This window comes from Hylaeus anthracinus, unplaced genomic scaffold, assembly GCF_026225885.1.
Source record: "Hylaeus anthracinus isolate JK02 unplaced genomic scaffold, UHH_iyHylAnth1.0_haploid 12002, whole genome shotgun sequence".
NCBI classification, from domain to species: Eukaryota; Metazoa; Arthropoda; class Insecta; order Hymenoptera; family Colletidae; genus Hylaeus; species Hylaeus anthracinus.
The window spans coordinates 15,279,481-15,292,636 of NW_026534349.1; the positions used below are offsets into that span (position 1 = coordinate 15,279,481).

General features: G+C 33.1%; 5 protein-coding genes across 9 annotated transcripts; 3 read left to right on the top strand and 2 right to left on the bottom strand.

Moving 5' to 3' along the window:
- The first annotated feature begins 16 nt into the window (after window positions 1-16).
- On the top strand, window positions 17-1,738 carry LOC128892312 (39S ribosomal protein L46, mitochondrial). The gene is made up of 4 exons (XM_054152650.1): window positions 17-430; window positions 563-904; window positions 994-1,127; window positions 1,196-1,738. Exons 1-4 carry the CDS (start codon window positions 370-372, stop codon window positions 1,466-1,468), a joined length of 810 nt encoding a protein of 269 aa, XP_054008625.1. The 5' UTR covers window positions 17-369; the 3' UTR covers window positions 1,469-1,738.
- Window positions 1,671-3,661, bottom strand: LOC128892310 (probable 18S rRNA (guanine-N(7))-methyltransferase). Of its 2 annotated transcripts, none has more exons than XM_054152648.1 (6): window positions 3,646-3,661; window positions 2,862-3,021; window positions 2,756-2,793; window positions 2,503-2,681; window positions 2,017-2,443; window positions 1,671-1,943 (listed from the first exon to the last, which is right to left on the bottom strand). In XM_054152648.1, exons 2-6 carry the CDS (start codon window positions 2,898-2,900, stop codon window positions 1,799-1,801), a joined length of 828 nt encoding a protein of 275 aa, XP_054008623.1. In that variant the 5' UTR covers window positions 2,901-3,021; window positions 3,646-3,661; the 3' UTR covers window positions 1,671-1,798. The 2 variants fall into 2 exon arrangements, with proteins under 2 accessions (XP_054008623.1, XP_054008622.1); XM_054152647.1 differs by lacking the exon at window positions 3,646-3,661 and adding an exon at window positions 3,190-3,343.
- LOC128892309 (congested-like trachea protein) lies at window positions 3,503-9,426 on the top strand. 4 transcript variants are annotated; one of them, XM_054152644.1, is made up of 6 exons: window positions 3,503-3,613; window positions 3,759-3,870; window positions 4,638-4,752; window positions 5,244-5,558; window positions 8,649-8,822; window positions 8,914-9,426. In XM_054152644.1, exons 2-6 carry the CDS (start codon window positions 3,775-3,777, stop codon window positions 9,099-9,101), a joined length of 888 nt encoding a protein of 295 aa, XP_054008619.1. In that variant the 5' UTR covers window positions 3,503-3,613; window positions 3,759-3,774; the 3' UTR covers window positions 9,102-9,426. The 4 variants fall into 4 exon arrangements, with proteins under 4 accessions (XP_054008619.1, XP_054008617.1, XP_054008621.1 ...); XM_054152646.1 differs by lacking the exon at window positions 3,503-3,613 and adding an exon at window positions 4,236-4,365 and having other exon boundaries at window positions 3,766-3,870; XM_054152642.1 differs by lacking the exon at window positions 3,503-3,613 and having other exon boundaries at window positions 3,674-3,870.
- LOC128892306 (carboxypeptidase N subunit 2-like) lies at window positions 5,567-8,311 on the bottom strand. The gene is made up of 6 exons (XM_054152638.1): window positions 8,218-8,311; window positions 7,857-7,988; window positions 7,663-7,800; window positions 6,767-7,578; window positions 6,099-6,648; window positions 5,567-6,008 (listed from the first exon to the last, which is right to left on the bottom strand). The coding sequence occupies exons 1-6, from the start codon at window positions 8,251-8,253 to the stop codon at window positions 5,832-5,834; spliced, it is 1,845 nt and encodes a 614-aa protein (XP_054008613.1). The 5' UTR covers window positions 8,254-8,311; the 3' UTR covers window positions 5,567-5,831.
- A 1,237-nt stretch (window positions 9,427-10,663) lies between the features above and the next one.
- LOC128892427 (mannose-1-phosphate guanyltransferase alpha-A) lies at window positions 10,664-13,071 on the top strand. The gene is made up of 5 exons (XM_054152849.1): window positions 10,664-10,805; window positions 10,989-11,565; window positions 11,663-11,939; window positions 12,016-12,280; window positions 12,346-13,071. Exons 1-5 carry the CDS (start codon window positions 10,763-10,765, stop codon window positions 12,444-12,446), a joined length of 1,263 nt encoding a protein of 420 aa, XP_054008824.1. The 5' UTR covers window positions 10,664-10,762; the 3' UTR covers window positions 12,447-13,071.
- Window positions 13,072-13,156: the final 85 nt, after the last annotated feature.

The following is a 13,156-nucleotide window of genomic DNA, read 5'->3' on the forward strand; positions in this document are numbered from 1 at the left end:
GCTGATGCAGAGGATTCGTTATGTACTTGTTATTTCTATATATTATATCTTATTTACTTCGTCACGACCGAAATGTAATTAGATAGTATACATCGAAATTTGTATAAATTCTATGAAATATATTTCTTATCGTGTGACACGAATTCGTATCATTGGGTATATGCGTTATGTATGGTTAGTATAGCCACTATAACAATATATAGTCCAGTATAGTCGTTAGATTCAACGTATTTTCAGAACTGCATAGACTGTTGCCTGTAATTCGGATATTATTACAATTATACAGTGTTGACATACATTGTTTATCTGTATTTATCATCTCTTAAAAATCAACGTTTTCTTTCATCGTTTTTATTAGAGTATGAAATAATGATGTTGAAGAGAATCTTAACGTTACCCACACCGAACAGTACATTTTTCTTAACGCCGGGTAAGTTGTTCATTTAATTGATTTCAATTTATTGTATCGAATGTCAGTCACTCTCGTAGCGAGAAGCTACAAATGAATCATAAAACTAAACGACATTAAGATTCTTTAAATCATAGAAAAGTCTTCACGCAGGTACTTCGTCAACATCTAAGGTTATATTGCGGGCATTATCACAAAATACAGAAGTTGTGAAAAAATGGGACCTAATGAGCGCTGTGTGTTTAGAACGTCACCCAATAATTACAAAACCAATGCTAGATATACAAGTTAGATATCAGGAGCTATTACGTCAAATAGAATTTGAAAATAGTTTATTGTCAGAGTTTGAGTTAAAAGTCGAGAAGGAAAAGGAGCAAAAACAAAAAGCATCTAAGAATGACGATGTAAATATAGTCTATCACCAAACTACGCAAGACTATCTAGACTCTGCCGAAGAAGAACTACAGAAATTTACATTTGCACCAAGAGAAAGCGGTATATAACTCTGTAGTTTTACTTCTGAAAATTATTTCAATACTGTAATGTATAAAACAAAGTTCGTATTGTGCTTATTCAAATTGTAGAAGACAATGGGGTTTCATCATTAGAACGTAAACTAGATAAACATTTAATGTTATTGACAGAACAAAATATAGGGAACACCAATTTTTGGATTCCTCCCCAAAGTATAAGGAAGGATGAAGAAACAATGATAGAGGCAAGACTATATAGTACAGATTTCTGAATAGAGTATCAATAGGATCTTATTTATCTCTATTGTTTCAGACTGCAAATAGAACTGTACAAGAATTTTGTGGGAGTAATGTGAAGGTAAAATTTTATGGGAATGCACCAATTGGCTTTTATAAATATACATATCCCAAAGAGATACGAGCCAAAGGACAAGAAGGAGCAAAAATTTTTTATTTTCTAGCAAAATATATAAGCGGTGATATTTCTTCCAATGTTAAACATTGTTGGCTAGATAGGGAAGAATTGAAACAAACTGTCCATAGTGATGTTTACAAGAGTTTGTCCAAATTCTTAATACCAGATTAAATTATTGTACAATGCGTTGAAAAATTTTAAAGAACATTATCAATTTTAATTACGACGAATTGTGGTTTTGTAGTTTCCTTTACTCGCGTCAACGAATCTAGCTGCAATGTAACTACGAAAAATACCAGAAGTATCGGCTATTTATAAAGCTAGTTAAAGAAGGCATTAAAATTATCTAAAACTTTGTATCAAAACAAGTGTACAAAACAGGTAATGAACTTGCATTTTATATATACATTTAGGAAAATATATATACATATTATTATATTACATGTACAGGTTTGAAGATGCAAATGATTTTGTTGAGTTCAGTATAAAATCTATCGCATATTAAAATCTACCGCATCTTCTTCTTCCAGTATACTTTGAATCTTCTGGAACCTTTTTTCCCTGCTTACGTCGTCTTTCCTTTTTTTCAGTAATCCAATCTCTGCTCTTTTTTAATGGTTTACCTCTTGCTTTTTTAATTTGCTCTCTAAAAGGAGATAACATAATGTACTTGATGCAAAAGAAAAATAAAGTTTTAGAAGTCTAATAGAGGAAATTACCTTCTAGCAATATAAGAAATAGCTGCGTCAGCGTCGCTGACACCTAGAGCTTGTGGAAGGGCAGCAGGTCCACCCGTCATTAGAACCAAAAAGAATTTCTTTGCCTTGGTACTGTTCGGAAAATCAACAACCACACCTCCATAAAACCCTGCCTTTGTAGCTTGCGTAGTTACTAGTTCAATTTGTTCATTGTTTTCAGGATAAAACTGAAATACAGCTCTGGCAGATCTTGATAAACATGAAAACAACGTCGAGAAGAATTTATATAGACGTTTTGACGGATTATGTGAACTTTTATCAGCATTGCACAACCACTGTAAAGCAGAAATGCTAATCGCTCCGTCAAAAGTACCAGCTCTGAATGGCATTCCTTGACCCATATCTCCCAAAATTAAATCTCCTTCGGTTTCTCTTTCCAAAGCTATACCTATAATGAAAGAGATCATAAACAATATAGCTTTAATAATACAAATTTCATATATATACCAAGCATTGCTGGAGCTATATCAATTCCAATCCACACGTGCCCATTTTCTCCAAGTACAGTGCCGCTTAGACCAGAACCGCATCCGATGTCTAAAACTAAAGAAGTTCTATCCTCTGGCAATAGAAGAAGTTCTATGGCACGTTCGCACATTTGTTCTTGTATCTCTATCATCCGAGAGCTGCAAAATTAGAAGACATGTCATTATAGATTAAATAATACAGAGGATACATATGTAAATATGAAGGATCATACCTTTGTGTATACTTTCGAGCTTCGGATTCATTATAAAACTGTGCAAAAAAAATCATTAAAATAAACAATATTAATTAAATTAATATAATATATTAATTATTCTTACCACTTCGGGCGGAGCTAAATGTTCCGGTCGTCTTGACATTTCTTTCTTTTTTTTTTGTTATTCTTGTTATTAATCAATTTACCAAATGAAATTTGTATTACTCTGAATTATTACATGTAATTTGACACGTGGTTTTATTCCAGTTTGTCACTGTTTACACCTTTTAATAAATAATTCAAATTTAGGCTCGCTTTTACAAATTTCGAATTCTATACAATTACAAATAATTCCAAAATTTAACGATAATTTTTCGTTAAATATTAACGCAAGTTCAGATCTCGTCTGTTCTCAAATTAGAATTCAAAACACGAAACCACATGAAACTAACCTTCGTAATTTACTTTAAGAGACAATGCGTTTCATTTCGCATCCGGAGCACACTATTTGACACTACTAAATAATATCAAGTAACATTGAGGTTTATGTTCATTATCGATAATTTACAAAATTAAAATCTCACTTGGTCGTGAGTCAAATTTTGTAAAAAAAATGTTGTTCGTTTTTCACCTTCAGTAAATAAAATCATGTTAAATGTTTGCGATGTATGACGAGGTTGAGGGTAGGACTGAGAAAATTGTATTGATATTGATAATGATATTGCTTCAACTATCAAAGCGATATTGAATATATCATCTCGTCTATGATAATACGCATCATAACGTTACTTCCTCTTGTATCGTTATATCATCATTCATGGTAATTATGGTTCACCACAGGTTCACGCAGGTTAATGCATCAATGCAAGTATACAAGTAAATATATATAAGTATAAGTATATACATACACAACTATATAGGTTTATCCAGGTCATTGTCGTGATAGAGGGATATGCTATATACTGTGAGTCTATAAGCGTCGATTGTTCGTTTTATAAATCTGCTGTGAATCTTGTTTTAGATAAATAATAATTAAAATGTCTGATAAGGAGAGTCCAATTAAATATTTCTTGAGCGGAGGATTCGGTGGAATATGCACCGTAATCGCAGGACATCCTTTGGATACGATAAAAGTAGGTTATATTATTATAATCAAGTTTAAAGATCGCTGATAGATTAAAAGCATCACTTTTATGCTACATGTAAGTCGGTATATTATACATTTTTATTTGCACAAATCGTATTATATTTTGATAAAGCAGTTTCTGGTAAAACAATAAAGCTAATAAATAATGCAACAGATTATACAGTATCAAAAATAGAGATCCATTGATAAAAGATTGATTGAAAATCGTTTTTAGCGATGTTTTTAACTTTTTAAAATCATTCGAGTAGGAACACACTTTTTTTATATTGTAAACGATAATAACAGATGTATATAGAATAGAATGAAAACTCCTGTAAGGTTCGATGTAAAAGATCATCCCCCATTTTTCAGCTGTATCTAATCCAAGTAGGATTACTAAATCCTACTTAGGATTAAACTCCTTTTTCTTGAAGAGGACTGGCTCTCCTAATGGAAATGTTAAGTAGAGGAAGCATCGCGTGTTCTAACATTATTAAATTTGGTACATAAATCAGTTTTTAAAGCATTTTATTTTTTTATTGTAGTCGATTGTTTCGAAAGTTTTATATTTTTAATTATTATAGAGATTGTGGAATTGAATTAGTTGTAAAGTTGGGAGAAGAATCAATTTTTTAATTTTATTTGTGGCTTTTCCAGGATTTTTTCACCGTATTTTATATCAAACATCTTTCTTTTTTCAGTATTTTACATATTAAAATTAGTATCTTTCTGCATTAAAATGATTATTTGAATAAAAGAAATTATGTTTTACAGGTTCGTCTTCAAACCATGCCTTTCCCTGGTCCAAACGAGGTAGCTTTATATAATGGAACCCTGGACTGTGCTAAAAAAACAATAGCAAGGGAAGGAATACATGGTTTATACAAAGGTATATATATTGTACAATTGGAATTATACGATTTTGTAATGCATGCAGAAATATAATTTGAAACATTTGATTTCGTGTTATCTGGCATGTATGAAATATTTCAGAATATTATTACATTGCTTTGATGGAACATAAAATGAGCACAGCTCCTTACAAAATTGCGATTTAAGACCACTTTGAACATGAAGTATCAAATTTATATGGAATCCTCGCTCCTCGATAAAATTTTTACAATTCGCACATGGACAAGTTCGACTGTTACATTTTATTTATATTACGATGTGATGGTGTTTTTAAAAATTACTCTTATACAAGACTTTTTTTATTTAATAAACAGTCTTATAATTGGAGTTGCAAGGTACAAAACAGACCTGATGTATACAAAAATATATTTCACTGACTTTCCCGAATTGTTAAAACATTCTGGGTAAAATTTAAAGAAAGATACGACACTTAATTTGCCTAACTATTTTCGCTATTTCTTTCTACAGGTATGGCCGCACCTTTGTGCGGTGTGGCTCCAATATTTGCTATAAGCTTTTACGGATTTGGCCTTGGCAAGCAATTAATAAGGACAACCGACGACGAACAATTAACACCTTTACAATTATTTTACGCTGGTGCATTCAGCGGTATCTTTACAACCTTTATAATGGCACCTGGTGAAAGAATAAAATGTCTTCTACAGATACAACAAGGTGACGCAAAACCAAAATACAAAGGACCTACTGATTGCGTAAAGCAACTTTACAGAGAGGGAGGAATAAGAAATATTTACAAAGGTACCTGTGCCACTCTCTTAAGAGGTATGCGAAATCAACTTATTATTTATCTTTGTAATTTATTTTAATTACGAATAAATCTTAATACATCATCTTTTTATTAATTTCCAATATTTTTCGTAAGTCTTATTTCAAATTTTCTTATTTTTGTATATCATTATATATCTGTGCACGAATTTATAATACAGAATTAATTCATACATTTTCTTTACAATCATTTCTTAAAAGCTGAACGCAATTGATTTCTTATATTCTTTAATTTTTTTTATACATGTACATTAATTACTTGTAAATTAGCTAACTGATAATGTTGTTATCTTTGTAATAACTTCTTTCCAGTGAAACTTTTTTAACATGTTTCTTCTTTAAAGTTCTGCATTGCAAACCACCTTTACGCAATGCGTGGAAAATTCCCCAGTTGCGCAACTTTTTTGGCGTTGAGCATCGCGGCGCTGTTTCTCGTAATCTATTTACCTATTTTTAGTAAATTACAATTACTTCGAGCTTCGTTATGTTTTATAAGTTATACACGAACCAAAAATAAATATATTTCGTTAAACTTACCAATTGAGGATTCCATGTAACCATGGAACAAGTACAATCCCATGGATTTCCATCTAATCTTACGATCGTTAATTGTGGTTGTTTATTTGGAACGCGTAACATTTTGAAAAAGTCCAGAGGTAGCGAAGTTAGCTTATTTCTCGAAAGGATGATTTCCTTAAGCTCCTTCTGTTGTTGCACTCCGAATAAGCCAGGTGGAATAAATTCTAATTCGTTGTCAGACAAATCTATGCGCTTAACATTTTCTAATCCATAAAAAGCATCCATGGATATCTTACGAATATGACAGCGACTAAAATCGAGATCCGACAATTTGATTAAATCTACGAACGCGTCGAATTCTATACTCGAGATATTTCCACGTGCTTTTAATTCTAGCAACTCTGGCATTCCTTGAAATACAAAACGTTCCAACACAGGTATTTCCAGATTGTAAAGATGTAGGACTTGAAGTTGATGTAGTCCCAGAAATGAATTTTTTTGCAAATATAGTTTCGAGTCCTCGCCGCCCAGATATAGTCTCAGCGTTGTATTCATAATTTCGAAAGTACTAAAAGTAAAAGATATGCGTACGATGTTTTATTCAAGTATTATTTACCGTTGTATGCTTCCTATTTATTTTCGTGCGTTAACTCATTAAATAGAAACTATCGAAAACATTAAAGTACCTTGGAAATACGGAATCTAGAGGATTTTCTCGGAAATCCGCAAACTTGAGCATTGGAAAAGGAGGGAAAGATAATTCCGATAAGAAAGTTAAATTATTTGCTCTTAAATCGAGATCTTTGAGCATTAGCAAACCAGCTAAGTCAACGCTCTTAAGCGTCAATAACTGATTACTAGCGAGCGAAAGCACTTTTAAGTTAGGCGTACCATAAAAACAAAATTCTGGAATAAACTTTAGATTGTTTTTCTCTAGTGAGAGATAAACAAGACTGTTCAAACCGTCGAACATGTGCCATGATATATCTTTCAAAGCGCAATCATAAACTCTTAAATGAGTTAAAGCTCCTAAACCAGTGAAAAGTCCAACGGTTTCTTTGTAACCCTCCATTTCTTGTTTATAAATATCGTAAGGAAGTATTTCCTTGTCGTCGTTTTCTCCGCTATTTTGTTGACTTAAAAATATCAATCTGTGTCCTGTATTTAGCAATTGATCGTTTATATTTTGATCGTCGGTCGGTGTATTCATCGGTTTGATCACAAGGTTGGCTTTGTTTATTTTTGTTGGACTCAGACTGGTTAGTTTCACTCGTTCCAAATTCAAATAGAACAAATTTAAACCTAACGAATACAAAGAATCAACGGATAATACGATTCCTCCTTGTTTTTTTTGCACGTTACTTAAATCTTTTCGTCCAGGTTCATCGTAATCGATGCCTTGTATGTCTAAAGATATTAAATCTGTGAAACGCTGGAATGTCGTAGATTGTAAAAGAATCTCAAAATCACCCATCCCAGATTCTAGTATCGTAAAAATCTGAAACATGGATTTAGATGTTAATTTCGGATACCCTACCCCTGATATCGTATAAAAAATTATGTTTCATTCGGTAATATCGACCTGTATATCCGAGGGAAGTTTATCCAAAAGTTCTTCGTAATCTTCGGCAACGACACAAATTGCTACTTTCAAAAATTCCGTAAAAATAGCATTGTCCATACTTAAACCAAGCTCGAAATCAGCGTCGTTGGATAAGTTCTGCGGATGAACAAATTTGTTAAGTCTTAAAGAGAGAAGAACGGATCTCTTCGTACCTGGTCTTGGCTCGTTCGAATCCATCGATGTAAAGGCAAATCGGCGAATCTTTGAACTTCACAAGAACATCCTTGTGGACATTTTACTTCCCAAACACCGCCGATATCGATTACATGCCCAAAGCACTCGTTCTAAACGACATATATTTATTCATTAATTCATTGTTCGATTAGTTCTACACGCGTTGTTCTCGTGTCAATTAAACGTGACGTCGCTTCTAGGAAAATCTGTATCGTAAAGAGGCAGCTTTGAAAACAACTACGAGGAAGATATAATCTCAGATTCGCATGAAGCAATATTATGTTCAAATCGTGTAAAACTTATATTAAATAGAAAAAAAAGGAAAAATGAATTATATACCAGCAAAGTGATAACAAAAATTAGCGTAACCGTCATTATCCGTTTACAATTCGAATAGCGAAGAAAAATGGATCTTAAAACCAGTGATGGTACGCTGGTTCGAAGGAAACTGAATTTTGTTAACTGTTATCTATATGCTTTGATGTCCCCTATCAAACAGGATGCTTTCTATCTAGCAACCCACACACACACTATTCTTGCTGTATAATTATAAATAACATTTCCATAAGATGCATGGATTACATAGATCCATACAGAATTCAATGTTCTTAGGCGGATGTTATATTAAATTTCTTGTATTACGTTATTTCTCTATACTATCATAAACTATTCAATCTTTCAATGTTCTTAGGCAGATGTTATATTAAATTTCTTGTATTACGTTATTTCTCTATACTATCATAAACTATTATATTCTCTCAAACTTTTAGATATTCCTGCCAGTGGAATGTACTTTATGACGTACGAATGTTTGAAAAATTGGATGACTCCGGAGGGAGGAAAACTCGGAATAGTTCCTACAATTTTAGCTGGTGGTTGTGCTGGTATCGCAAATTGGATCGTTGGAATGCCACCTGATGTGTTAAAAAGCCGTCTACAAAGTGGTATGTATTGCTCCTGAATTGTTCTAGACATAATCTACCAAAATTGTACGTCATCGTGAATTGCTACGTTAATTTTTTGTCACGTTTTTAGCTCCAGACGGTACTTACAAACGTGGAATTCGAGACGTCTTTGTACTTTTAATGAAAGAAGAGGGACCGAAAGCGTTATACAAAGGATGTGCGCCTGTGATGCTTCGCGCTTTTCCAGCAAACGCAGCATGTTTCCTTGGATTTGAAGTTGCTATGAATTTCTTGAATTTAGTGGTACCTAGTCTGTAATACGAATTTTTATATTTTTTTGGAAATGTGATGCAATTAGTATATTTAACACTGAATGAATTTCGCATTGATGGTATACTTTAAAGGTACAATGTTTTACTCGTGATTAAAGATGGTATAAATAGTCATATTATAAATAGAGAATACAATTGAAAAGTTAATGTAATAACACTATGATACTGTTATGGTAACTGATCTTTACTTATAGTTATATGAAATTGATTTGTTATCATATACATAGCTTGTATGTATTTTGAATCTCTATTTTGTTAATTTTTATATCAATTATTTGTAACGGTAAATAAAAGTTATATTCAAAACTATACTTTCAATTGTGTAAACTATGTTTAATTTATATTGTATAAAGAATTGAAGAAATCTAAAATAATTATATATGATCAAATTCGAGTGAATTTATAGTTGTTCTGGAAGACAGTGCAATGTGGGAGATACTCATGTACTATAATAAAGATAATAATAATAATAATAATTGTGGGGTAATCACAGATAATGGATCTGTGTTCAGGCCCACTCCTGATAGATCAGCCGTGGAAGGATGGTGTAAATAACGATTTTGCAGTACTCAGGATAACTCTCTTTTCTCTCTTCTCTCTTAACTCTCTAGGCTTCCCGGCAAAACCCGCGCAGAGCGTACTCCCCTCTCCGTACTCCCCTCTCATAATCCCGAAAGGAAAACGGAGGCGTGGGGGTAGAGCCTTAAGGGTGCACAGGACCCAGAGCCAAACTCCGAGTTGACTTCAATGACAGTTGCGGAAAAAGTAGGAAACTCCGGGACAAGGACAGAGAGGGCGATACAAAAATTGCAGGAGAGACGAGAACAGAACGATTAGACTAGCATGATTTTTTTTCCAGGATATTGAAGCAAAGAAGCAATATTTTCTAATAATTCTGGTTTTAATATATTCGTTACACTTGAGCAGATGCGACTCCAAGACCTGATTTTGCAATTTCGGCCTTAAAACTTTATAAGCAATAAAAGTATGTTTGCTATCGACATTTTATTGTTTATAAAGTTTATAAGGTCGAAATTGCAAATTCAGTTCTTGGAGTCGCATCCGCCAAAGTATAACGAATAAATTAAAACCAGAATTATTAGAAAATATTGCTTCTTTGCTTCAATATCCTGGAAAAAAAATCATGCTAGCCTAATCGTCCTATCCTCGTCTCTCCTGCAATTTTTGTATCGCCCTCTCTGTCCTTATCCCGGAGTTTCTTACTTTTTCCGCAACTGTCGCTAAAGTCAACTCGGAGTTAGGTTTTGGGTCCTGCGCACCCTTAAGGCCCGTCCCCACATAATAATTTATAGTGGCGCCATCGGTGGTAAAATGCCCAAGTATGTAGTGAAAATAGTTCCTACTGTTGCTGTTAGATGGTGATACCAGTATTGTCTTTCATTCCTTACAGTCGCCATCTACCAGAAGAAAGAAGAACTATTTTTACTACGAACTTGGGCGTTTTCTCACCGATGGCGCCACTTGTACCCAATATTAGTTGTGTGAGTGTATATCAATGTAGAGTACGCGATGTGGTGTATTATGTGTGTTTAGTTTCTATCGTCGTGGCAGACAGTGGCAGTGGATTGTAGTGGATAGAGGAAATTGATAAGGCTCGTAACAAGCTCGGTGGTATAGTAAATAAAAATGATATTGAAATCTGTTATATTAATCGGAGGTCCTTTAAAAGGTTTGTTTTCTTGTAATATATTCATTCCTAACACGGATTTTAATCAGTATAATGTAGTCTCGAACATAGTTGTATATAGATTGAGATTTATTCAACTGACAGCTATTCAATCAAATTGACCTTTTTGATAATTAGGATTAAGGAAGTTTACGATGTTTAAGAAACCAAAAGTATATTTTCCAGGAACTAGATTTAGACCCCTTTCTTTGGACATACCGAAGCCACTGTTTCCAGTTGCTGGACTACCAGTGATACAACACCATATAGAAGCTTGTTCAAAGGTGGAGAATCTTAGTGAAATATTAATAATTGGATCATATCTTGCAAGCGATTTGTCTCAATTTATTCAAGAAATGACGAGTATGTATGGTATAACCATCAGGTATCTTCAAGAATTTATGCCACTAGGAACCGCAGGGGGGATTTATCATTTCCGTGATCAAATACGATCAGGTTCTCCTACATACTTTTTTGTAATGAACGGCGATGTATGCGCCGATTTTCCTTTGCAAGAAATAGTTGAATTTCATACAAAGAAACAGGCATTGCTTACTATTATGGCTACTGAAGCAACAAGACAGCAGTCCTTGAATTATGGATGTATGGTGCTTGGGAAAGAAGGAGAAGTCGCTCACTATGTAGAGAAGCCGTCGACATTTGTTTCAACCCTAATCAACTGTGGAATATATCTTGCTTCGCCAGATATCTCCCAAGTTATGGCAGATGCTTTTTACGCTGGTCAACAACAGGAAAACTTTACGTAAGATATTTAAAAAAATTATTACTTACATTACTTTTTTTTTTAAATCATTAAAATAATTGTTCATAGGCATAATAATTTTAATCGAACATTACAGTCAATTTAACGGTAACGGTAGAGACCCAGGTTACATATCTTTCGAGCAAGATATATTAACACGATTGGCGGGAACAGGACGCTTATTCGCGTTGCCTGTTCTAAGGTGGTGGTCACAAGTTAAAACAGCAGGTTCCGCCATATATGCTAACCGTCACTATTTAGCTCTTTACAAGAAAACTCATCTAAATCGTCTATCTCCTACAACTAGCGAACTTTGTCATATTATTGGCGATGTTTACATTCATCCTTCGGCCACTGTAGACTCAACAGCAGTGGTAAAGAAATTTTTGTTTGTACTTTTATTTCTTATTAATAATTAAGCACAGTTTTATCGTTATTATTTGTTTATAGTTGGGTCCAAATGTGAGCATAGGTCCGAACGCTATCATTGCCCGTGGCGTTAGAATTAAAGAGTCAATTATATTAGCAGATGCTCGTATTCAAGCACATTCCATTGTTTTACATAGTATAGTGGGAAAGAGCAGCTACGTAGGAGAATGGGCGCGTATAGAGGGAACTCCATGCGACCCCAATCCTGACAAGCCATTTGCAAAAATGGAAAATTTGCCTCTGTTTAACACCAATGGGAAGCTAAACCCTTCTATAACAATCCTTGGTAATTAACTTATTAGGTGTTTTATAAAAGGAAACAATTATACACTTCTATCGCTTACGTTGCAGGCACAAGTGTACGTTTGGCGGCTGAGAAAATTTTATTGAATTCTATTGTTTTACCGCACAAAGAGCTTACAAGGAATTTTAAGAATGAAATTATTCTTTAAGGTATCCGCGATCCGCATTTGATACGATTAAATCGAAAGCGGTCTATTTCGGTTCAATTGCTTTATAGACAGTTCCTTTCTTGTTAACTTTTATTGTACGTACTAAAAACTGTCATTTTGTAAGATGGGTACTTTAACGCAAAAATCAATTATTTTTTTTTCTTTTATACAGAAATTTGTTACCAACGCACAATACGTAAAGCCATCAAGTATTTATACAAATGTAAATGTTTTATATAGATTTTATTATACATAATTGTCGCCTGTAAATGATTAATGTATACTAAAAAAAAAGTATACATATATAAAGCTTTTTGATGTTTATATTATGTATATTTCTATATTTATATTTTTACAATTTGCATTTATAAATTAAGTACAAATTTAATTCTGAGAGATCGATAAGGTAAAATTGATTAAAAAATGTTTTATTACCGAAAAGAACAAATTTACACGATATCCTATAAAAAAATATTTATAATGTATATATCAAATTGTAATATGAGGAAAGATGTGTATTTAAACAAAAATGGACATACACGCAATAGCTATGATAAAGAGACTGAAAGATTAAAAATATTTTAACTGTTGTAAAGAAAGAAATATATTAATATTTATTTTTTAAATATGAAATAAATTCATTAATCCGAATACCCTATATTTTTACGTAATTGGTCCTCTAACGGTATGTAAAAAGGTAGTAATCGTAA